The sequence below is a fragment of the Metarhizium acridum genome (genome assembly GCF_019434415.1).
Source record: "Metarhizium acridum strain ARSEF 324 chromosome Unknown scaffold_1, whole genome shotgun sequence".
In the NCBI taxonomy this organism is placed as follows: domain Eukaryota; kingdom Fungi; phylum Ascomycota; class Sordariomycetes; order Hypocreales; family Clavicipitaceae; genus Metarhizium; species Metarhizium acridum.
Genome location: NW_027094015.1, coordinates 5,162,018 through 5,186,089, shown reverse-complemented (window position 1 = coordinate 5,186,089; position 24,072 = coordinate 5,162,018). Strand labels below are relative to the sequence as shown.

The 24,072-nt window shown below is 49.5% G+C and overlaps 10 protein-coding genes across 11 annotated transcripts; 5 read left to right on the top strand and 5 right to left on the bottom strand.

Annotated features, from left to right (window-relative positions):
- Positions 1-248: 248 nt before the first annotated feature.
- Positions 249-995, top strand: J3458_001635 (uncharacterized protein; the record flags this gene model as incomplete). The annotated part of the gene is made up of 1 exon (XM_007816033.2): positions 249-995. The coding sequence occupies one exon, from the start codon at positions 249-251 to the stop codon at positions 993-995; it is 747 nt and encodes a 248-aa protein (XP_007814224.2).
- Positions 996-3,181: 2,186 nt separating this feature from the next.
- On the top strand, positions 3,182-4,354 carry J3458_001634 (uncharacterized protein; the record flags this gene model as incomplete). Its single annotated transcript, XM_007816032.2, has 1 exon — positions 3,182-4,354. One exon carries the CDS (start codon positions 3,182-3,184, stop codon positions 4,352-4,354), a length of 1,173 nt encoding a protein of 390 aa, XP_007814223.2.
- Positions 4,355-7,451: 3,097 nt separating this feature from the next.
- Positions 7,452-8,610, bottom strand: J3458_001633 (uncharacterized protein). The gene is made up of 3 exons (XM_007816031.2): positions 8,322-8,610; positions 8,119-8,190; positions 7,452-8,030 (listed from the first exon to the last, which is right to left on the bottom strand). Exons 1-3 carry the CDS (start codon positions 8,548-8,550, stop codon positions 7,489-7,491), a joined length of 843 nt encoding a protein of 280 aa, XP_007814222.2. The 5' UTR covers positions 8,551-8,610; the 3' UTR covers positions 7,452-7,488.
- A 1,678-nt stretch (positions 8,611-10,288) lies between these two features.
- On the top strand, positions 10,289-11,320 carry J3458_001632 (uncharacterized protein; the record flags this gene model as incomplete). Its single annotated transcript, XM_066116831.1, has 4 exons — positions 10,289-10,493; positions 10,564-10,782; positions 10,839-11,108; positions 11,217-11,320. 4 exons carry the CDS (start codon positions 10,289-10,291, stop codon positions 11,318-11,320), a joined length of 798 nt encoding a protein of 265 aa, XP_065978717.1.
- Positions 11,321-13,057: 1,737 nt separating this feature from the next.
- J3458_001631 (uncharacterized protein) lies at positions 13,058-14,760 on the top strand (the record flags this gene model as incomplete). Its single annotated transcript, XM_066116830.1, has 5 exons — positions 13,058-13,280; positions 13,337-13,701; positions 13,753-14,211; positions 14,264-14,336; positions 14,395-14,760. The coding sequence occupies exons 3-5, from the start codon at positions 13,910-13,912 to the stop codon at positions 14,758-14,760; spliced, it is 741 nt and encodes a 246-aa protein (XP_065978716.1). The 5' UTR covers positions 13,058-13,280; positions 13,337-13,701; positions 13,753-13,909.
- Positions 14,761-16,442: 1,682 nt separating this feature from the next.
- Positions 16,443-19,272, bottom strand: CYR1_1 (cysteinyl-tRNA synthetase). Of its 2 annotated transcripts, XM_007816028.2 has the most exons (3): positions 18,744-18,982; positions 17,549-18,694; positions 16,443-17,498 (listed from the first exon to the last, which is right to left on the bottom strand). In XM_007816028.2, exons 1-3 carry the CDS (start codon positions 18,972-18,974, stop codon positions 16,476-16,478), a joined length of 2,400 nt encoding a protein of 799 aa, XP_007814219.1. In that variant the 5' UTR covers positions 18,975-18,982; the 3' UTR covers positions 16,443-16,475. The 2 variants fall into 2 exon arrangements, with proteins under 2 accessions (XP_007814219.1, XP_065978715.1); XM_066116829.1 differs by having other exon boundaries at positions 17,549-19,272.
- Positions 19,273-19,654: 382 nt separating this feature from the next.
- TRM61_1 (tRNA (adenine-N(1)-)-methyltransferase catalytic subunit trm61) lies at positions 19,655-21,368 on the top strand. The gene has a single exon (XM_007816027.2). It carries the CDS (start codon positions 19,727-19,729, stop codon positions 21,206-21,208), a length of 1,482 nt encoding a protein of 493 aa, XP_007814218.2. The 5' UTR covers positions 19,655-19,726; the 3' UTR covers positions 21,209-21,368.
- On the bottom strand, positions 21,257-21,778 carry J3458_001628 (uncharacterized protein; the record flags this gene model as incomplete). The annotated part of the gene is made up of 1 exon (XM_066116828.1): positions 21,257-21,778. The coding sequence occupies one exon, from the start codon at positions 21,776-21,778 to the stop codon at positions 21,257-21,259; it is 522 nt and encodes a 173-aa protein (XP_065978714.1).
- A 304-nt stretch (positions 21,779-22,082) lies between these two features.
- Positions 22,083-22,590, bottom strand: J3458_001627 (uncharacterized protein; the record flags this gene model as incomplete). The annotated part of the gene is made up of 2 exons (XM_066116827.1): positions 22,083-22,350; positions 22,403-22,590. The coding sequence occupies 2 exons, from the start codon at positions 22,588-22,590 to the stop codon at positions 22,083-22,085; spliced, it is 456 nt and encodes a 151-aa protein (XP_065978713.1).
- J3458_001626 (uncharacterized protein) lies at positions 22,344-24,035 on the bottom strand. Its single transcript, XM_066116826.1, has 4 exons — positions 23,285-24,035; positions 22,939-23,200; positions 22,757-22,885; positions 22,344-22,708 (listed from the first exon to the last, which is right to left on the bottom strand). The coding sequence occupies exons 1-4, from the start codon at positions 23,410-23,412 to the stop codon at positions 22,544-22,546; spliced, it is 684 nt and encodes a 227-aa protein (XP_065978712.1). The 5' UTR covers positions 23,413-24,035; the 3' UTR covers positions 22,344-22,543.
- Between the last annotated feature and the right edge of the window lie 37 nt (positions 24,036-24,072).

Genomic DNA, 24,072 nt, shown 5'->3' with positions numbered 1-24,072 from the left:
AGTATGGCATTCTTTTTTGCAGCTTTACTATAGAGAATAGTATGATGGATGGCATCTACCGCATACTGATTTTCACTTCATAATACCATGTTAAAATCCTTGAAAATGACATCTATAAGAATGGTCATTGCTCCAACAAGACCCTACGATCCTTCCCGTTCCTCACCTCCATTCACGTTGTTGGACTGACAACACTTGTTAAAATTTGGGGACATCACACCAATATCATCGTTTCTTCAACCAGCATCATGAAGTACACAACTGTGCTCGCTCTTCTTGTCACCTCCGCTGCCGCTCTCCCGGGTAAGGCTCTGAAGAACAACCGGGGTTTGACTCAACGTGCTGTTCGCCAGCAGTCTGTCCCCAACCAGAGGAATATCACGCACCCCCAATACTCTGGTAACTGGGCTGGTGCCGTCCAGAGCGGGCAGAGCTTCACCCACGTTGAAGGTGTCATTACTGTGCCCCAGGTGAGTGGTGCCTACGGTGCTGCCGCTTCCGCGTGGGTTGGTATCGACGGAGACGCTTGCCAGCAGTCTCTCCTTCAGACTGGCGTCTCCTTCTACGCCGACGGCACTTTCGACGCCTGGTACGAGTGGATCCCTGAGGCTTCCTCCTCCTTTGACAACTTCCAATTGAGCGTTGGCGACCAAATCAAGATGGTTATTAATGCCACGGGCTTAACTACCGGGGTTGCTACTCTTGAGAATCTAAGTACTGGCAACAAGGTTACGCACACATACCACAGCAGCCCCTCGAGCCTTTGCCAGAATAGCGCAGAATGGATCGTCGAGGCCTTCATGGAAGGGAGCTCAGAGGTTGTCTTGGCCAACTTTGGAGAAGTGACGTTCACGGACGCCTCTGCTACAGACTCTGCGGGAACTGTTAATGGCAATGGTGCCACAATTATAGACATGCAGGATCAGACTGGAAATGTTCTCACTGATTGTTCTGCCAGCCGAAGCCAGGTCTCTTGCACTTACAATGGCAACTGATCACCTTGACCAATAGCAATGCAGTTGACCATGAGGATAGAAGCGATTTGTTGGTGTAGCGGATAGGGCCACATATACTGTTGATGATATGGATGGTATTGTACTTAGTCTACCTACACGTGATCAATCTTTTATTGGACTTTATGATTATACAAATTTGTGATAAATGTTCCTGTGAATTTTAGAAGAACTCCCTTGATGATTCCGCGGAGCCATGGTCAAGTTTTCCGTGATTGTATAACTAGACATTCTGAATGCTATTACTCTTGTCAGTTAGGTCGTTAAATGTTATAGAGCTTTATAGGGTCGCTTATCAATGGCGAGAAATACAAAAAGTCGGATGGCGTTAGTAATAACCTAGTAGGATGCGAAACTTGCTTCAATATGCTGAGAGTTCTTGGCTCAGCGGAAACTTCCTCTCGAAGGATTCAGCGTTCGTAGTTGCTTGAATTTCTGATGACCCCGTTTGTTTCTTTAGGCAAGCGCATAATGTTGGAAAGGGCGCCCACAGTCCTGCTTAGGTTAGTTGTCAACGGAGAGAGAGCGGTGAGTACGGGGCAATCTGGGACTATTATATTTATTGGCGTTAATCTAGCCATGTGAACTTCATCGACACTGAAATATCTTGGTTCAAGTTGGAATCTATGGTTTGGTTGATCTTAAGTAAAGGGTCTCTAGAAACGGTACGACACACTTTTAATGTACCTTGTAAAGATCTGGCCCATATTGCAGCTATATAAGTGATTTCCGACTGATAAACAAGGTGAGCCCCAGAAAAACAAAAGTTTCGGTAGAACATCCACTTGGTAAGATGCAGCGGTGCATTTTGCGTTCTGAGACTTCTTTCGAGACGACAGACAGGCAATAAGCTGCATGCCACTCCCACGTCGTATCGAGACATGCAGCGCGTCCGAGCAATTCCGACCACAGATTCGAGTAGCAGGGAAACGGCATACTGAGAAAGCAGAGTTGGATCATACTGCTGACAGGAAGCGAATACGGAACTGGGCTTAATCGGATCAAAAAGGCGAGAAACAGCGGCCGGTGGCCCCCATTGCTACACTCTGTGATGTCAGGACGCCATTCTCCATTTTTTCAGAGACACAGATCAATCTAGACCCAGTAATTCGAGATGTAATTGCCATGCCGGCTCATCATCCCTAGTCCTGCCGTAGTTGTGGCTAATAGGGCATTGGGCCAGGCAGGTATCTACCTGTCAAATCGGAGAACTTGTTCTCCGTGCTACGTTTGCGGCAGAAGGTCAGTCGGGAATTGAAGAGGCCGACCCCGAGGTTTCTGAGTGATCTTACCCGGACAAGTGAGCTTATAGATTGAAAGCATCTAGTCCCGCTTCATCTTGTTGCAGAGCAGACTGTCGCTGACACGTAAGCTCCGCCCCCAAGGCGACACAAACCTCGCTCATAGCTGCCTTCGGTCAAAAGAAGGCTATCTATTTGGGTCTTGAACGAGTGACAACAGACTGATGCAATCATGCAACTTGTGACACTAGAATCCTGGCTTTCGCTTGGGACTGCAACTTTTGAATGTGGCAACCGTCCATGACGCACCGAAACAAACATCTATGCGAAGAGCAACACAACTCGATCTGTGAGTCACAATCACATAATTGCCCATTCTAGCTATCCGCAAAATCGACGTTGCCTTGTTATTTATCGGAACGCCATTACCCCATCTAGGTTTTGCACCCTGGTGCGTACAGACTTGACAAAGAAACCAAAATGACAAACCTCCATCAAATAGGCTGGGGGAGGACTAGAGTTCGCACAGGATGCTTAACATGGTAGGTTGAACATGTCACAGACACACTGGGGCACAGAGTGGCTAATGACAATAAACAGCAGGTGAGTGCCAGTTCTCACAAAACAGGCCATCTTTGGATTTCGGTCTGACTTGAGAATCCTTGCCATTCTAGACAACGGAGGATAAAATGTGATGAAGGAAAGCCACACTGCCTTCGCTGTGTGTCTGCCGGCAGGTCATGCGGCGGCTACGAGCTTCGAGTTCGGTTCGTTAATACGCATGGACACGCCCATATCAAGCACAACAAAAGAGCCAACCCCAAAGCCGCAACATCGATCCGACCGCTCTCGCCGGGCCTCGAAGGCTCTGATGCCGAAATACAGTTCTTCTTCAGCTGTAGGCGAGCAACAGAAGCCGGCGTTGCGATGCATCTATGCAGCATCTCGTCATTCTGGACAAAAGTAGCTCCTCAGCTTGGCCACGTCGATGAAGCCGTGAAGCACGCTCTTGTTGCCCTGGGCGCCACGTATCATTTGGGTAAGATGAGACGCGGAAAGCAAAATAAACTTCATTTTGACTCAGTTGCAACGGAGAAGTTGGAGCTCTTTTCCACGCGGCAATATAAGAGGGCTATTGAGAAGGTGTATGCGCACATTGAGAGCAACAACCCCAGAAGCACTGTATTGGTGCTTGTGTGTTGTTTGATATTCATCTCTCTAGAGTTTCTCCGTCTGAATAATAACGCCGCCATAGCGCATTTACAAAACGGGATACAGATTGTCAAGTCAATCATGGGACGCCTTCACAATTCTCCTTTTAGCGCCTGGGCTAAAGATTTATCCATGTCGGAAGCTGATATATGGGACATTATTGCCCAGTTTTGCAGGATCGAGTCTGCTATGAACGTTTTCTCAAACCATGTCTCGTTAACACTAGGGCTGCATTTCCGAAGGATTTCGTCTCCAACGCGACAGCCTGGTCAGTTCAGCCACAAGCCCATCACTAGTGTAGCAGACGGCTATAAAGCAAGGAATCAGTTTATGAATGACGTTACGGCTCGCTACTCGGAGCTCCAGAAATATCAGGGCAATGAGGCCTTTTGGTCCCAGCGGCACATGCAGCGGGAGATTCGCACTCTACGCAAATGGGGCTCAAGAATTATGCTCGAAATCGAGGCATTCTGGGCCAGCCCGGAGGCACCACGAGTCGGGACATGGAGTTCCTACAGTAGCAGAATGGACTGGCTACTTATTAGCAGCGGGAGAACGTTGGTGGACCTCATACCTCATGGTGTCAATTCCTTCGCCAAAGTCAGCCAAAACCCGTACATCCAGAATGAGGTTACCAGAGGAGTATCTCTTGCTGCGAAAATGCACTTGGAGCACGCTGCAACGGGAATGCCACCGTCAGAGTTTAGCCTGGAAACGGGTATTATTGCCGTCATGTATTGGGCTTGGGTATTCAGTACCCGACCCGAGACGAAGGCAACAGCCGTGCAGATACTGCAAGACTTGGATAAACGGGAAGGCCCGTGGGATGCCAGCCAAATCTTATCATCACTACCCAGCGTGGTCAATCCTCGTCTACTTATCAGTTAGTGGACGGCTTCGAGGGGACATTATGGAATTCCAGCCGTACGCTGGGTCCACCACTGGTGAACAAGATGAAAGACAATGTGACCGAGGAAACAGGGCGAACTTGGTTTTGCTTTTTGTTGGCTTTGACTGTGCCTAATATCCTCGGGGAAACTGAAAACAGAAGCCTGGGGGCGGGAATTGTTGTAAGTTTTGGCAGCTTCGATAGTGAAGGGCCAATACGTCGTAGTATATTGTATACTACGCTAGGAACAAGAATGGCGAGGCAGAACTGCCACTTGGCCCTAACAGCCGTTTTATAATAGTCCCGCGGTGGATGCAAACCTATTTCAAAGTAGTATCTCATAAGGTTGGGAACAAAGGATCAGTAAGCTGCATGCTGTCCTAGACAACCTTTTTCCCATCTAAAAAGCATCTGACTGGCTAAATACGGCGTCAAAACTGTAGCAATTCACACTGCCGGTGAGAATCAGCGTACTAATGGACGACTACTGCGTTTGTTTGTGACCGGCATGCTGGCATATGAGTGGTCACCGGTTGGACGACATGCTACGACGATTTATCACGTCACATTCTTACATCAGGAGTAAATCTTGGCAATAACGTCTGGATTTACGTATGTTACGACTGCCGAATTTGTGTGAAGGCAGAATCTGCCAAGAGTCTCCGTATCCTTTGTCGTAGCGTCATACTTTGTCCCAGTCAATGTGCATGAGGAACCCACCAAGACAGTTAACAAGACGAAAATGGCTGCGCGGTTTATGCAAGAGCGGCTATATAGCTTCACACACGTCGGACTTGCCAGGGTGGGCAGCTCGGCCTTTATCAACTAGGCTTAGTCCACTCGTACCTTTGGTAGGACGGCATACTTTGACGACGATTGTCTTACTTCAGCGCGCTTGGCGCGTGTTCGAATGACAGTACATGCAGAAGCTCAGCTGAATAGAATAACAATAAATTAATGTTTCATGAACAGCATGTTAATTTGGCGTGGTGCATAACCATCTACAGACGCAAAGCAGCCATTCTGTGCGTTCTCCTCGAGCTATATATAATCTCCTCTCCTCTCTTTTATTCAGACTTTCTAAACAGCATCCTCTCCATCATCACTTAGAACTCCCTTGTCTGATTTCATATACACTATATCACCGTGCTCAAGACTACTATCATCTCGCTCCATATGCTGGCAGCTGCGCCTCTCGCTTTGGCTGCCAACCTGTAACACGGTCAAATGGTTTTATTGCGGCAGTACCCTGATCGACACAGCTGATGTCTTCCTTCTCATGTCTGTCGACTCCGGCAAGGAATTGACAAAGCTTCTCGTATTCTTCCATGGAACTATATCAAATGAAGCGGGATCTCGTCGTCGCTGGTAACCCTACGTCTGATGACTACGTCCACAACTCTCTCTTTTCCTGCGAGGGTGGCTTTGACGGCGACGTTGCCTATATGCAACACTGCGATAAAGGTTGCAACTACAGTGACACCTACAATAGCGATTATTGCAAGTTTTAACGATTACTGCAACAGGGATAGCGTAACAGGCCGTGGGATAGGTTTATGAGACTTGACTGAGCGGTAAGCTGGAGTGTTCCCGAGATATATGGAATGGAGCTGAATTGATTCGGTATGCGCCAGGACCGAAGGCCACTGAGCGTTTCAATAGGCAATTTTCAGGTTTACAGGCTCTTCATCCCTCCATATTTCAAATACTTTTATTAGTCGCCTACCCAGTTGTTATATACTTGCTTGAGCTATTACGTCCGCAAAGGGCTTTACACGGCTAGCTCCGCGCCAAAACGTGACAACAAGAGCTTTAAGTGTATTTTCCCATATTTTGAAATACTCGTATTTGACTTTGAACTGTTTTGCGTCCTCCAGTCATCGCAAATCTAGGTCAACCTGGACAATAGCACAGAACTGTGCTGGCAAAAGGTGATGCAACTGCTGTCCGAGGTCACCACCTCAAAGTGCCAGTTGAAATGGAAACTGGGAACTGACGCATGCACCTAATCACACACAGTCACTCCCGAAGCTGTGGATATGAAGATTTCTCCCATTATGTTAAGCAGACTTTGTATTGGTGACTAAACGAAAGTACCGGGTTGTGACCGGGTTGGTAGCCATGTAGAAGCTGCCTGCGAGCTGTATACTTGATTACACAAAAAAAATGCTGTCCAGACTGTCCGATAACTCGCATAAGCACTGATGTTTCAGCTCCGATGCAGCTTCAACGAATAAATATTGCATAATGCTGGGGATATCATTTGCGCTTGATGTGTCATACCACAGAATAACTGTGCAACGATTCGGTCAGAAGATCCCTCTGAATCGGGCAACTAGAGACTTACGTGATCAATTGTCTCAAGTGAAACAGTCCCACCTCACAATAGCGTGCTACAATTGTGCTTGCTTTGAATGAGCGACCTGATCTTGGCGGCCTGTCTAAGATTGATGATATGGGGAGAGGGAGAAAGGGTTCAAACCAATCGGGTTACGTACGGCACACAATTACGGAATAGATGGGCTATGTCTATGTAACCTTTTATACAAGATCGAATAATGACGTTCGAAGCTTGCAAGAGCAGCGCTGATAACCCCTGGCTAAGTGACTGCATGGCACCCAAGGTGTGAACAATTTAAAAGGATAAAACTCCATCAGCTGAAAATAACCTGTAATCTTTAATGACGGAGAAAATATGCCCCAAGACACTATTGCTGCATCATTTTGCTCCATGTTTCTAAACTTCAAAGAACCAACTGAAACCCCCCGATAGTCTGAAAAAAATATGTGCTCAATATTGGTTATGTTTCTTTCACGTCTTTTGATCACCAAGTTGTGGAATTTCCGCAATGTAGGTAGGTTACTATACCATAAGACCACATTTAACATTGGTACACTGCCTATACTCTGCCAACTGGGATCGCCTAATCACCCCTGAAGCAGCCACCAAGCCAGGTAGGAGCCCCAGAGGCAGTGGAATCAAAAAAGACGGTTGATTTGGAAAGGGGTGTTTCGAGACGTGGACGTCTATACTGACCCAACTATTGATTACTCCCGGTATCATAGCATGAAAGAACGAGATATGTGACACTTGATCTCCGAACTATACTGGTATATTAATCATCATCATGACTTAAATAAGCTCTACAGACCTATCATCTCGGTAGTCGGACTTCTTGGCGTTTTCCTCCATCCGAGCAAGCCGCAGCTGTCTCAGCCTCTGTTCTCTACGACGGTACAGGAAGAGGCCAGCAGCTGCGATAATGCAAGCACCGAGAATTGAACCGACAATAACGCCAGCCAGGGCACCGCCCTTCAACCCAGATCCACCGCTACTTCCAGCGGTTGGCGTCTTAGAGTTCTTAGAGTCACCGGCGGGCTTATCTTTTTCAGCTGCGAACTTCTTGTCGTCTTCACCTGGCTCAGTGGCGTTGAAGCAAGGAATACGCAACTTGAAGTCCGCTGCATCAACGTAGGTGATATCGGCACAGGCATAGAATGTCTGGTTGTGAGGGGCGTCCCAGTCGGCCTTGTAGATGATCTGGAGAGTTGCATTGGTACCTGCGGTAACCCGTGAAGGGGCATCCGGAACTCGAACGCAGGTGTGGCCGGGGTTCAGATCGCTAATGTCGATGGTCTCGACGAGAACACTGAAGTCGGTGTTTGTCTGGGGATCTACATGTCACATAACTTAGCTTCCCATTCAGACCACACAACTAGGCGGGTGTAGCGTCTTCCAAACGCTGCCAACGAGTTCACTTACCCTGCTTATATGAGATGCTGATCTTGCTATTGTAGTAATCGTCCTGAGCAACAAGAGCAACGGCGCCTCCGGCTGGGAGAGAAGTCAGCATTATTCGATAGAAATCGTATAGACCCTAGATACCATGTTATAGGTACCTGGTGAACTGATGGAGGAATAACATGCAGCAAGTTCAAGTTGTCAGTGGCCATGGCATGACTTACTGATGGGGAATTTTGTCCTGTTTCCGGCGGCGGCACGAGAGCCGCAAGGCTCCTGATTATCCATGTCGCCCGACCACACTCTGTCAGGCGGCCACATAAAGGCAGCAGGGCCCATGTAATCATCTGTCACACTGGCAGTTGATGGGTTGCTGGGCTTCGGCTCGCTCTGGGCACTGATGGCCGAAGCCAGAGCCAAGCCAGCTCCCACGGCAATCCTGGTCAAGTGCATGTTTTCCGAGTGGCCAATACTGGCAGGCTGAAATGAGAGGAAGTCGTGTGTGAGAGGGAGTACCTTCAAAGGCTCGAAGAAAAGAGAAAAGGAGAAGATGGGGTTCCTTGGTCAACTTATGTACGCAGGCATCACCACCCAAGAGCGGGACAGAATTTTCGCCACAATGGACCACTCGGGCTTGTGACTACTCGGAACTAAGCATGATGTCCGACGAAAAAACACCGGGTGATTGCATGCCATAGGATGGAAAATCCTTTACGCTGGGAATGGGTGGGAGGAGCCACCGGAACCGCCAAATCATGAGGCATTAATCCTGTCATATGACTGTTGATGCAGGTCCGGACCCATTAGATCTTAGTGATGGATCAGATAAGATGTTGCACATGTCATCCGACCCATTTGTTCTGTCATGAAATGAAACTTATATTAAAGTTGGTGGGAGGAATACTTGTTTATTTGCTTGGCAGGCAGGGATACCGTGGGGCATCAACGCTGAGTGTGAGCTGATACATCCCGGCCGTTGGATCAGATAAGATCCTGCTACTTTGTTGGCTACGTTATTTCTCTTTAGTGCTCAAGTACCCCAAGTCTTTCAAAATATTGGCAATGTTTGTGGAGAAGGACGAGCCCGTTCGCCAGGGGTAAAGACATCCACATGCCTTGTTGGATGGGTTCCACATTTTACCAAAAGCTCCTGCTTAGACGGTTGCCCCGGATCAGATAAGATGGACAGAGAAGCGAGCCGATCGTCATAGCTTGTTGTTCTGGAGAACTTGGAGAGTTGGCAAGAAAAGTGAACTAAGATGAACATCAAACTCTGCACGATCACAAATATAGACTACACGGATATGAGAGAAGTGAAGTAGAATAAGAGAGATGGGGTCAATATCAAACCTGAAAGAGGAAAATTTATGGTGGTTTCCCAAAGGCGTTGTTTTGATTTATTCGCTACGGCTGAAGGATAATAGAATCAGACTCACGTTCGTATAAGAGCAAATACAGTAAACCATGTCTATAACGATAACTTTTGTGAGAATTTTTTGATCATTATTGCAGCGATTATCGTAAATGCAAGGTTTAAATTGCATAGAAAAAAGACTAGTAGGTCCCGCCTGGTTTGTAGCAACATACGCGCCTCTGAAAGGCGTATTTTCGGTGCAAATAACGATATTGGCATCCGCGTGGGAGGATCTTCCACAGTATCGTAAGAAACCTGACTCCTCGTTGGCAACCAAGTGGGCTAAGTGGCTCGTCAACTTAGTCGATGACGGGTATTAATTCGGAAAAAAACCTTTACAAGTGTGAACTATCACAAAACCCGAATATTCGTATACCCCTGACCCGCTATAGCCATGGTTTTCGGTACGAGCTAGAATATGAGACTGCCAATACTTTGATAGCGGCCCCTCTTATGAACCTTGGGTAATCTTAATTCATTACTCGTGAGCAACAAGGGCACGCTTTTGGTGTAAACATCGGAGCTCTGACGAAAACGGCAACAAACTCAGCTATACGTCTGTCACGCGGTCCAGCTTGCTGTCGTGAATGTGTATATATATCCAGCGTTGTTGCCGCCTAGATGCTCGATAACTCGCACCACACATCCAAGTCTTCTCAGCAACCTGTCAGGCCTCCTTTACTCGACCCCTTTTAAAACGTAAAGAATATATTTCAGCATTAAAGATGCGTTCTATTTCTGCCGTCACCCTTCTCTCGGCCATCGGCGCCGTTGTCAATGCCGCGCCTGCCACGCCTGCTGCCATGGAAGAGGCGAGCGGCGGGAACCCAGGCAACCTTTACCATTTCCCAGAGGCCTCCGTTCCAGGACGAAAGCCTCCTCCCTCCTCTCAACGGTGCCAGCACGGTCGACCTGAACATGGAGGGGTACGATTACGGATATTCTTCTGACAGTGATCAATACAAGTGCCACGGATCTTGCGGTAAGTTGCGAGCATAACGAGATGTCGTGAAACAGCAGCTTCTTCTCAGCCACTAACGGTTGCCCAACAGGCATCGTGTTGCGAATTAGCGACACTTCTGAGAGTTGCACTCACCCATACGCTCAGCCCTTCGTCAACTTCTGCTTCGGTACTTGTGCCACCCTTGAGGGCTTCATGCCTTACTCCCGCGCCGAACGCTTCAGGGCAAAGTGCAATCTCAACGTCCAAGAAGCCCCCTCCACCACTGTTGAGCAAGTCACCAGCACCAGCGCCGAGGCCCAAGCCGTAAGTATCTCATCGCCCTCTGTTCGAAGTACGACGCCAATGGTGGACTGATCGTCATAGGTAGAGTACTAGTAGCTCTCAACCAGCTTCAACCACTGGTTCCTCGGTCTCGCGCCCTGCCGGTTCCGCTGTCCCAAGTGGAAGCTCTAGACAAGCTCCCTCTTCAGCTCCCTCTTCAGCTCCCTCTTCAGCTCCCTCTTCAGCTCCCTCTTCAGCTTCCTCTTCGGCTTCACCCTCAAGAACCTCAGCACTTCCCACTGGAACCACGAGCCCACGACCGTCGCACCCATCGGGCGTTGCCTCCGCCTCCGGCACTGCTCGCAAAGGTATGTACAATTTTCCATCCTTGCAAGCAAGGAGTCTCCAGAGTGTTTTCTGTTCCGGGTTTTGACGATTCTCTATCAAGCTTGTCGTCGCTCTCTAACTCGCCGTCTATAGCCACGCCAACAAACGCTGGACCTGTGACTGCGGGCGCTGCTAGCACTTCCTTTAGCGTTATTGCCGCTATCACTGTCGCTACCCTCGCTATGATTATCGCCTGAGAAAACTATTACGATCGACTGTTTGGTAATTCCGAAAGAGATGTCACCTGTCTGACAAGTTCTAGAGAAGGTCAGAGTGATTGTATTCGGCCATCCGCAATGGATCACATGTAACCAGTAGATTGGAACGTTTTATTTTTTTTCAGTGAGAATTGGTGTTTTACCACCTACTTTACAATTTCTATTACATTTAGTGCTACTTCAAAAAATATTTTTTTCATGACGTCTTATATTCTTGTTCATGGCTGTGAATTGCCATCTTGTCCTGCGGAATTATCAACAAAGGACCGAGATAGTATTGCAAGAGCTTTAGTAAAAACTCTACAATAACTTGGTACTCGAGCTATGGAAGATGTTGAGATCCTTTTCTCTAGAGTCCGTTAGCAGACTCTGTTATCAGACTTGGCTGAACCGGAAGGCGTGGAGTGCTCCGCGCCAAGTCACCGAGTATTCACCTACAAAGCAACATGGAAGGTACTTGTACGGCTAAAAAGTTCCAATGTAATATACAGAGTAGAGAAAGTGCCAAATCAGTATACTCTCGCTGCCCAGGACCTGGATATGATGGTGGAACAGGCTCAGCAGTCTCTGCTGACATCGCAACAAGAGTTACCAACACCATTCACTATCTACACACCGTGCAGATGCACCCTAGACTGCTCCTCCCCCGGTTCGAGTGCCAAGTCTCCGACGGGGAAATTTTGGCGCCTGTATCCTTGCACCACGCCATCTGCAAGGTTGTGGCCCACCAATATGTGCGCCTGTTATTGGCAACGTGTCAAGTGAGCGCAGGGATGTGTACCTAGTATAGAACTTAAACGTTGTGCTATAGCTTGGAAGAAAATCCGTGGTTGCTGCCAGAATCAGAAAGTTCTTTGAAAATAGCGATACAGTGTAACGCGGCTAGCGAAGATGTATTATATACAAGCAAAGTGAAGAGAGGTGGCTCACACGTTTCAGCAAACACGGTGCTACTGAAGAGCAAAAGTATATTTGGCAAGTGATCAACCATCTAAACGGTTCTGTAAAGATGAAAAAATAGGAGTTTCGTAGTGTATGACGCGGTAAATCAAAAGTTCTCTTGTTTAGATACGGCCCGGCACATTATGCTACTCTCACTTGGCCTTACCCGATGCCGTGCTCATATGAGCGTTCGGATAGGTTGAATAAAATGAAATGTTAATCTTAAAAATAAGGCATAAACCTGCTTTCGCCTGTACTATGCCAAGTCTTGCCAGGAAAAGTCTGCTCTTTTGTCGGCCTCTAGGGTACCTGAGAGTGTTTTCATCAAATGTAGCACTGATGGCGCTTCCTGCATTACTAACAAAACATGAGCGAATTAAGAGGAAGCACATAAACACAATGATCGTTTCCGTACGCTCTTGCTAGAAATATCTGGGTCTAATTCCCAATATTGGCATCCCCGTCAATGTCCCAAACGGAGCGAGAACATTCTACCATTATCGTCTGGCTGGTACGACCCATGGTCAGCGAGCGCAAATGCCAAGTTGACAGTAAAAAATACATGACTGAAGTACATTGACTCGTTTGCCCGAGTTTCGGCCGACATACCGAACCATTGGCGCAACTTGTCGCCAAATAAGGGGCGTTGCCTAATGTGGAAAGTGGCTAACTCGTTGGCCCTAGTTGGTGTCAACCCTATTTACTCGCTTGACAAAGTATACGTCAGAGGCCAGGATTTCTTCCTGTCGATTTTCCCCGCATCTGAACGCTTAGAAAACACAAGACTACTCTACTCGCCATGACGTTATTCTCATAGTGACGACAGTATGCCTGCCCTTGATGGACTCTGCCCGTTCCTGTATTAACAGCACCTCGATTTGTGGTTCAGACCTGCAGTGAGTGACTAACTAGGGAGCGTGGTGTGGTGTCGCGTAATTTCGCACATTGGTGCAGCATGTACGAGGGCAGAACCGCCCGCAGCAGGGCATTACATTTGGTATGTCGCGCCGTTAACGTGGCTGGGCTGGCCGTTGGTTAAACATGTGGATGCAGGACATGAAGACATGGGCATTGTTGAAGAGGTTGGTGAGGGCGTGACGTTGCTGAAGAAGGGCGATAGAGTCGTAGTCCCGTTCAACGTCGCCGACGGCCGTTGCCGCAACTGCGAGGAGGGCAAAACTGCTTTTTGCACCGGCGTCAATCCCGGGTTCGCAGGCGGTGCATACGGTTCGTCTTGTCAATGCCAGCAATATGTAACAGTGGACTTGTACCGCTTCTCGTATTCAGGATACGTTGCCATGGGAGTCGACCATACCGTGGTGGACAGGCCCAGTATCTCCGCGTTCCGTACGCAGATTTCAATGCTCTTCAGCTGCCGCCTGGTAAAGAGCATGAATCCGGCTTCATTCTTCTTGCGGGTAAGTTCTGCCCGGCTTGCTTACCAAAATTAGTGCTGAACCCTGCGGTAGATATCTTCCCAACAGGTGTGTGTCTTCCGAGGCGAACCTTGGCCTCTGCGGCCACTTGGTGCTCAATCGCATTTCAACAGGATGGCACGGTGTCGAACTCTCCGGCTTTACTCCTGGAGAAAGCATCGCCGTCTTTGGTGCTGGCCCCGTTGGCCTGATGGCTGGATACTCGGCTGTTTTGCGTGGAGATTCCAGGGTATTTGTCGTTGACCGAGTCCCCGAGCGATTGCAGGTAGCGGAAGCCATTGGCTGCATTCCCGTCGACTTGACCAAAAGTGACGCTGTGGAGCAAATCATCGAGGTGAATAATGGCATGGTAGATCGATCGGTGGACGCTGTGGGTTATCAGGCCATGGACAGCAGGGGCTCTTCCGAACAGCCAAATATCGTTCTTGAAAACATGATTCGGGTTACGAGGCCGTGTGGTGGACTAGGCATTCCTGGACTATATGTTCCGAGGTAAATTCCCCGTTTCACAGCCGTTTAGCGGATATTCATTCGAGTTTGATAGTGATCCTGGCGCCCCTGACACTGCCGCGGCAAAGGGCATGATCAGCCTGAGTTTTGGAAAGCTCTTTGAAAAGGTTAGTTGCACCTTTCTGGACCTCAGTATTAGAACTTCCTACTCTAAACCAGTGACAGGGCCTCAAACTTGCAACCGGCCAGTGTAGTGTCAAAGCCTACAATAGGTATCTTAGGGACCTCATCATAGCAGGGAAAGCGAAGCCGAGCTTTGTCGTGTCACACGAAATCACATTGGATGACGTGGAGGTTACCTACGACAGGTTCGACAAGCGGCTGGAAGGGTACACCAAAGTGCTTATTCACCCAATGGAGGATTCTAGTTTTATACCATTGCCAAGGCCGATCCAACTTGTCCCTACTACAGTATTTATGATCGCAGAAGCCATCGTGTTACAAGTACCGGATACGCAGATCGGTCAACATAGATTGTTAAATATATGGACAGGCTCCCTCCTTTTACCAAGTCCTTCTGCTAACTTCTAAAGTGAACAGTAATACTCCGCTGTGTACACACAAATAGTGTAATCATAATCAGTCCACTTCGATCCTTTGTGAAGTAGACAGTCTACAGTTTACATCAACATGGAACCATTACCACGTATCTCCTAATTCTGATGCAACTCTGCTGCCATATCAAGAGCTGCGGTCTACTCCTCCAACGGAAAAACCCCTCTCCGGAGTCTTGATGAAATGCCTCATTCTGTCTCGTTTATAAGATTTCTACCCGATTGTGATATCCTTTGCAATCGGTTGGAAGCTCTATCGGCCCATCGGAGAAGCCACCCACCCGACTAACGCGGCCCTTTCGTCAAACAGCCATGATACCACTGTTCAACTGTCATGACTTGCTCACAGCAGGTGGTAACAAGTCCAACCATCGAGGGTCAAGTCCGTCGCATCCACTGCATTTCAATCGCGCAATGAGGACCGTCGATGGTTCTGAAGTCCTTCATTGTAACCGTGTCTATTCTTCAATCTTCAGTCATCTTCACCGTCTCACTAGTTCTGCCGGACGTCCCCTTCCACCTCATGTGCCTTCAGTGTCTCCAGTTCCTGTTCATTCCCGCCCCATAGCTACTTGCATACCAGCACCGTCAAAGCCAATTATTGCCGGACATTTGCTACGGTTTTCCCTCCCTAGCTTGAACCCGACAATCTCGAAGGACTCCATATACACGGGCAGGTCAAGGCCAGCTCATGGATATTATAGCTTAAAACTGTGGCATAGTCTGGCCTCGTTGAGGGGAATACAGTTCCCCAATGGGAAATTGGCAAGCCGAGAGTAGTGCACTATACCTGTCCGCTATCAAGACTCCGGTGCTGGAACTGAACGGCCGGGCTTACGAGACTGGCTAATTGCACAGCAATCACGAGTTTCACCAACACAAGACCGAAAGGAATGCTTGTAGGGGCGTCAAACTTTGTCATCATGGGCCCGGTGCTACCACATCTCGATCGTTGACAAAAGGTTTTATTCCCTATAATCATATATGGACGAAGGGAGACCTTTTTGATCTAGTTTTCTATTTTCGAGGTAGCGATGGGCCTGATCAAATCATCTGTCAGAGTTGTCCAACGAGTGGCTAGGTCCCCGAGTTGGTGCAAAGCGGATATTTCAACCCACTCTTCTAGATATTTACTCCCAGACATGAGAGGTGTTATTCCGTGCGGCAGGTATATTCAGCTCATGGTATCCATCGAGGTGTTGGTCAAGACTCGTAGTAAATCTACCCAGCTTGATCGAGTCAAGTTGCAGCAAATAGGCGGACATGATTGACTGTATGAACTACTTCCCAAAGTAGTATGGCAGTGTTAGCAGCAGACAGTGTAGGAAACGCAGTGGCCGGGTTACGGGTTGCTGGTTTCGCACATGTTGCGGGATGCCCATGGCCAGGAATCATTAGTGGTTGTGTCAAAGCGGCGCGGTTCTATATTCCTCTACTCCATCCAATCTGGCGTCGCTTGGGGACATGGGAAAGTGGCGGCAGCCCTGCGGAAGTCCATCATGGCCGTCACGCGGGCAGCTCCCGCTTAGCCCTGGACTGGACATATATGTATTTCGTTCGATGTCGCTTTGGGGCACAACTCTAGCACTAGGGAGACCATCGTGATGTGTGTGACATGGAAGCAACTTCCGGTGGCACCAGCTACACAAGTTGGCAATAGTGGGATTCCATTTATTGGTCTATATTCATCGCCTACAAGCCTCCCTTGGCCTTCAACTCCTCGTGCACTTTCTTCTGCTTTTCCCACATCTTCTTCAAAGACTTCAGCTGACTCTTCGGCACATCACTACCATCCTTCATTTTTGTTGGCATGCCGCTCTCATCCCAAGCACTGTACCGCTCATCCTTTTTAAACATTTCCTCGGGAGGAATCTTGGCCTTTTCTTTGGCCTCTTGCTCCGCCTTTTCTCGCGCAATCCTGGCCTCTTCCTTCTTCTGGGCCTTTTCGGCCTCACGTGCGGCCTTCTCTTCCCTCGCGCGGATGAGTTCTGCAGCAGGGATGAATTTGATGAGTGACGGCTGGTTATCGAGACGATCGGCGAGGTAGACGCCGAGATTCGTCAGGTCTACGTCACGGATGCGGTCGGAAATGGCGAGAATGGTCTTTTTCTTCTCCGCGGTTTGAGACGCCACAATGCGGCGAAGTTCATCACGAATTTGGGAGACGACCTGGATGTAAGGAAGAGATAGTTCTTCAACGTCACGAGTGCCGCTGGAGACAATAGACTCAAACTCCTTGAAAGGGTCCTGGGACAAGAGATTGGAAAGCGTGTCGCTGGAGAGGGAGAGCTTGGACACCTCGGCCTTTACAGTGTGGAGGACTTCGGCATAAGGCTGGATAGCCTTCTTGGGGTCAATATCGGCGGCAACAGAAGATGCCCAGCCAAGACCGTCGTAGGGAGGGGTGGCGTTGGAGTCTAGTCCAAAGACGCCTACCATTTTGGTGATCCAGCGCGCAATGGCCTCGACGTGGGCGAGATCTACGTCCTTGTTATTCATGACGAAGGTATTGACAGTGTTGACCAACTTGAGAAGAACGAGCATAGCTCGAGGGGTATCAAAAGAGTTGGTTAGCGCGGCCTCGACCTCCTTCTTGGCCAGTTCTAGGTCGGCAAGGAGACCAGTAGCTGGAGTGTCTTGATTAATGGAGAGGCTCTTAACGCCACCACCGACACCAGCCTCCCTGATCCAGGATTTGGCGTTTGTGAAGAAATTCTACCAACACGTTAATACGAGGTTTCTGCGCAAGGGTAAATGGAACGTACACTAATAGTGGTCTCCCAGTTATCGGCTTTAGACCGCATGTCGGGAGAAATTTCGACACCGTCGTTCCATCTGCCCATAAGGAAGACAATTCGCATGCTCCTGGCGGTGTATGTGGTGGCGAGTGCGTCCGAAATGGTCTGGAAGTTCTTGAGGGACTTGGACATTTTTGATCCCGAAATTGACAAGTGACCCATGTGAAGGAAATAGTTGACCCAGGTGTGCTCGCCCTTGCCGTGCTGGCAAAAGTAGGCCTCGCTCTGCGCCAACTCGTTGTCATGGTGAGGGAAAGCCAAGTCCACGCCGCCAGAGTGAACGTCCATGCGAGATCCGAGAACATCAGAAGCCATGACGGAGCATTCAATGTGCCAGCCTGGTCTGCCATCACCCCATTTGCTAGGCCAGTAGGGCTCACCAGCTTTGGACTTCTTCCACAGGGCAAAGTCGCCGGCGCCACGCTTTCCGCCGAGGTTCGTTGATAAGGAACCCTCACCCTCCTCCTGCAGGGCCTTGTCGTTTTTGCTATCCGGTCTCAGACGAGCATAGGTGTTGCCGGCTTTCTGGAAGGCTGCAATGTCAAAATAAACCGAGCCTTCGGCTTCGTACGCAAAACCCTTGTCAACAATTTGCTCCACAAACTTGGCTATCTGAGGCATGTACTCGGTGACACGGGTAATGACGTCGGGTCGCAGAACATTGAGATTATCCATGTCCTCCAGAAAGACGGCCTCCATCCTCTTTGTCAGATCGGTGAATATAGATTGATCGCTGGTATCAATTGTCTCCTTGTGCAGTGAGTCAAGGTAAGGTAGGAGGACTTCGTCTGCGCCGGGGAAGATGGCATTCTGCTTCAGAGCTTCGGCAGCTGCATCCATGTTTCCGACATGCATCTTGATCTTTGCCTCGTCATCGCCGGGCTTGCCCTCACCAGTGAGGGTGCCTCCGGAAAGCACTGGGCCGTAGGCTGCATCCCGCTGAGTGGTGTAGTTGGTCTCGTCCAGTTGGGATGTATCTTTGGTAAGAAGAGGCAGGTTTTTTGACGCATAGGCTCGGAAGGCGGCAAGACCGAGATTCCTGAGTTCATCTTCGGAGTACTGCTTTTTCTTTTCGAGATCTAGAAGTCGCTGTCTCCTAGCCTTGATAATGATCTACAGAGGTCAGCATGCAGCCATGATACATGTGTAGCGGGGTTCGCACCTTGTCGTCAACGTCAGTCATGTTCATTACATACTTGACATTGAAGCCAAAATAATGCATCATGATACGTCGAATAATATCGCTGGCCACGTAATTTCGGGCATGACCAAGATGGCTCTTGTCGTAGACGGTAGGACCGCACGCATACCAGGAGACCTTGCCAGGCTCCATAGGCACGAAGGGCACGGGAGGGCCTGGCTTGAGTGAGTTGTGGACTTTTAACGAATCCATGATGGCGGTGTTATATCTTCGAATAGATAAAAGGGAGAAGCGCTTGGGAGTAGCGGCGACTAGAACGAATCTCGGACGGTGCGCGACGGGCAAACGATGCATTCAGTCTGGCGGGTCCGGTGAGGATTAAGTAGCGAGAGTCACTGGACACGGCAGGATCATGGCCAATGCTGGTCGCTACTCGATGAGTCGTCGCCGGCCGCTGCTGGTGAGGGAGTGCACGCAATCGGAGTGGGAGTCGCAGTCGTGGCGGCGGTGGTGGTGGTGGTGGTTGGGGTCGAGGTTGAGTCACGGAAAGGAAATGCCACTTTGGCAGATTTGCCATGCAGCTCAGACAAAGCTGTCCTGCCCCTCCTTTATATGCCGTCTCATGAGGACTAGCTGCCAGGTGCTCAATGCTTCCATGCTCTGGACTTTAATTTTCATGCTACAACCCGTCTACTAATAAAAGGCCCAGTTAGAATGAAAAAGAAATACATGTATTATGATGAAGGTATTGACTGATTAGTCTGCCCAACTGACTGCCGCTCAACACCGAACATTGAATAAAACCTGAGCCTGGGCCTGGTCTTCTCGCAAAGCCTGGCCTGGTGGGGCCACCCAACATTGAATGCTCCACATGTGCAGTCCCTGCCGCTTCATGCAAAGTCTAAAATATTTTGCCCATCCAACCTTGCAATTGACTGGCAGCTTTAATTCCTCCAACTTGTCAATACTGGCATTGACGAGCCTACAGCTGGCCCAACTCCGTCATGGACAAATCTGCCGATGCTCGGCCGTCGCCTTTTCTCGAGCCCACGTCTAGAACAGCACCAAATACCCTCGCAATCATCAGTCTCTCGAAAGAACACTACCAGCCCATCACTCTGCAGGAATCCATTGGCGCCGTGGACGGATATGCAGAAGGCGTCACCCTCAACACAAGATTTGGCTCATTTCCGCATTCCACACTACTGGACATTCCTTGGGGCTCACAGGTCCGGGCCTCCGTAGTTGACACAGGATCCCGTGGCCGCAAGCGCCGGCGAGACCAAGTCGAAGACGAAGAAACACCCACCTCCAACCAGGATGACGGCAACGACACGACGACTTCGGCGCCCGCGAAAAAGGCTATTGCAGCATCCAGTGGCTTCATCTACGTCCTCAGGCCGACGCCAGAGTTGTGGACGAGCAGTTTACCCCACAGAACACAAGTTGTTTACACTCCCGATTACAGCTACGTCTTGCAGAGAATCAGGGCTCGACCGGGTACCAGAATTATCGAGGCGGGAGCTGGTAGCGGAAGTTTTACACATGCCTCAGCGCGCGCAGTTTACAGTGGTTACCCAGGGTCGGACTCAGATGCCAGGGGCAAGGTATTTAGCTTTGAGTTCCACAAGCCTCGGTTTGAAAAGATGGATGCCGAAATCAAGCAGCATTCGCTCCAAGGAATTGTCCAAGTGACACATAGAGATGTATACGATGAAGGTTTTTTGATAAATGGCAAGTCACCCAAGGCTAGTGCCGTCTTTCTGGACTTGCCAGCTCCGTGGGAAGCTCTGCATCACCTCGCGCGGCGCAAGACGCTCAGGGGGGGCAAGCTGGATGAGAATCCTTGCGATTGGGAGTCACCACTTGATCCAAACAAAAGTGCATATGTTTGCACCTTCTCTCCGTGTATTGAGCAAGTGACGCGCACTGTCACGGAGCTACGAACGCTGGGCTGGACTGACATCGACATGCTTGAAATTGCGCACCGCAGGTTCAACGTCATTCGAGATCGTGCTGGGGTTAATATCCCCAGTGAGAAAGGCTTCAGTGCTCAGCCTGCTGATGTTGCAGAAGCTGTGAAAAAGCTCAAGAGCGATCTAAAGCGGACCCAAGACTTCCACAAAGCCCAAACATCGCAGCTAGTTTCTGATACTTCAGAGTCCAAAATGGACGTCGATGAATCAACCTCCGAATCCAACATCGGAGACTCAAATAAAAACGAAGATCCGCCATGGCTTCAAGGCAGGCTTGTTCACCGCACAGAAAACGATCTCAAGACTCACACCTCGTATCTGGTATTTGCTATTCTACCCCGTGAGTGGGATGAAGCTGCGGAAGAGGCAGCCCTTGCAAAATGGCCCTGCGGAGGCGAAAGCAAAACGATTGGAAACTTGGACAAGCAGGCCCGAAAACAAGAGAAGAGGGAAATGATGGCTGGAAAGAAGCAAAAAAAGACGAGAACAAATGATACCCAGACAGCTTGATAATATTTCCAATGCAGGCAAAAAAAAAAGCTTAGGTCAGTGACACGCCTATGTCGACTTGAACTTGGCAACTTTGGCTTTGATGCTTGCCTTTTGCCGAAGCTCTCTAAGCCACAGAACGAAGTAGATGCTAAATAGAGATATGGCGAATTCATGCGGCCACAATGGCTGTTCCCAATCGACTCTCTTCTTCCACAAAAGCCAAGCCTCTCCTCCCAATCCCAGCAGCAACTGAATCGTCCCAGTGACGGGCAACACGGACCGAAGAGCTCCAGCTCCACCAAAATACGCGTACATAAGTACGTGGTGGAACGCGTTTGGGGCAGCGACAACTTTCCATCCTTGGCTGTAGTAAAGCACACGCACGTAGGTCAAATACGGCGTGGTGAGGTGGTGCACTGCAAAGTGCAGCTCGATCTCGCCGCCTCCAGCTCGAACACCAAGCACATCGACGTACTCATAAAACTTGGACAAGTGATAAATCCTTGTTGCTACATGTTCGTGTTGCGGCACGAACATGAGGCCAAGCAGGACTGCCGAGGCCAGGGAATAGAACCAGCTGTTGAGCATGACTGCCTTTCGAGCCGAAGCAATGGGTCCGTGACTTGCCACATGACGATGAAGCAGCGTCCAAACCGACACAAAGGCTGCAGTCTGCAGAAACATGTAAAATAAAGTCATGTTTTCAATTTTAAACTGATATTTTTTTTCGTTTTCAGTGTGACGATCCCGCCTCGTATAAGGGCATCCGTACTCTGAGTCACAACTGCGCCTCTCAGCTTCGGTAAGCAGCCATCGCGAATGAGACAACATGATTCGAAAACAATTCTGTCACGTGTTGCAAACCTACTGATTGGCGTGACTATTCTACCAGTTATTCCTCCTGCAAGCGAACCACAATCTTGCCCTTGGTCCTGCCCTCACCAAAGTCATCCAGGGCTTTGATCAGGCTCTCAAATCCAGTTCCACTATAGACTTCGTGCTCCAACGGAGTAAGCGCACCACTGGCAACGTGTGCCTGGAGCGAAGGTATCATCCTCTTTGTCTCTTCGCTAACATGTCTACCCAGCTCATCATCTTGACCTAGTTTGGCGATTAGAACGTAGTACGAAGTAACACCAGCCGGCATGTCGTGGTGGTTTCTATGCGCGTTAGAGTTGCTCGCAAGGTCCAAGGAAAACAGGCGGCGCTTACGCTTCAGCCGTGGTATAGTACTTTGGGCTAGCGGTAGTTGCTTCCAGCATCTTGGCCGCGGCTTCGTGAGAGAGGGCGCTGGCGTCAAAGACGATGGAGTATTTTCCTCCAGTGATGGACTTGACCTCGGCGGCTTGCTCCTCAGGGGTTGCACGATTGTTGAAGGCAGCTTGGGCGCCGAGACTCATGACAATCTAGATAGCTGGCATTCACAGACTTGGGCTTGTTTTCTGCGACGGCTATACTTACCGATTTGTTGGGAGCGGAGCATGATGCAGCGACCTTGTATCCGCACAAGCGTGCAATCTACACAAGTTAGAGGCGTTCAGGACACCAGCCCGGGAATCGGCTCACCTGGATCGCATAATGCCCAACAGTGCCACTTCCCCCCAGAACAATAAGCCACTCATCTCTCTCCGGAACCTTTGTCCCCGGTGCCGGCAGGGGGACCTTGGCTCCAACAATGATGCCAAACGCAGATGTCTAGATCTTGATCAGCTCCTGGTATCCGTCCACAAGTCACAGACAAGACTTACGAGTGCTCCAACAGCGATGGTAGAAGCCTGGGCCGGCGTCAGAGCCCCTTCCACCTTGAGGATCAAGTCCTCATCGACCAAGAACGTCTCCTGAAACGGGGAATAGGCCCTCTGCCCAAGCCGGCATACGCCATATACGTAATCGCCCTTCTTGAGCTTCGTGCACTCCGGGCCGGTCTCAATGACTTGGGCGCAAAAGTCGGAGCCGAGGACAGCAGGCCAATCAAGGATTAGGATGCCATATTTTTGCATTATGGTTTCACTTTTTCCCCCTCCAGGCATCAGAAACAATGTTATGTGATGGAATATAACGTGGCGGGACCAGATTCAAAGGATCATCACTTACACTGGGTTAAGTGAAACATATACCGACTTCACCAGAGCCTGTTTGGCGCCTGGGCTGGAACGGGACAAGTCTTTGACCACCGTGAATGGTGCTCCGGCTTTTGAAATGGTAACTCCTGACTGAGACATGACGGACGTTGAGGGCGCGAGTAAATAACAGTGGTATATTGAAGCTAGGATAGCTGCGCTGAACAAAAGCGAGGGTGGATTTGATAGACGTGATATCAAAAGACTGACATCATCGCAATTTATACCCGCCTCGCTGTACCAATTCCCCAGAGCAAGGCCACCATAAAACGTAATCACGGGAAAGTCGGCAGCGAAAAATTGCTCTGAATAGTGGCGTCTTCCCTCGCAAAAAGGATGGTCGCCATCAACCAGCCAGTCCTAATGGCCTCTGTACCGCCAATGGCGAGGGGGGAAGGCCGAAAAGGGTCTATATGCAACCCTCTACCCCTCTGCTCCATCACAACTCAAAATCTATTGACTTCGAAGCTGTGTCATTGGCAAGAACAGTGAAGTGTGTGACGGTTCGCTCAGTCTGGGCCAGGCACCACCATAACGGGGGTGGCCAAAATGGCAGCTCCAAGACCTGTCATAGGCCGCAACCCCTCATCTGGAAACTTTCACCGCTGCCCGAAAAAGTCGCAGGGCTGAGAGCTAGAGGTTTCGTGAATTGGTCGTCATGTTGGCCTTTGACTCTTGGTACGTCATGCAGCCGCCCGGGTGGCGAAGCTACACCCATGTTGTTTGTTATCGACGAATGCCACGAGAAGAGAGGCTGCAGGT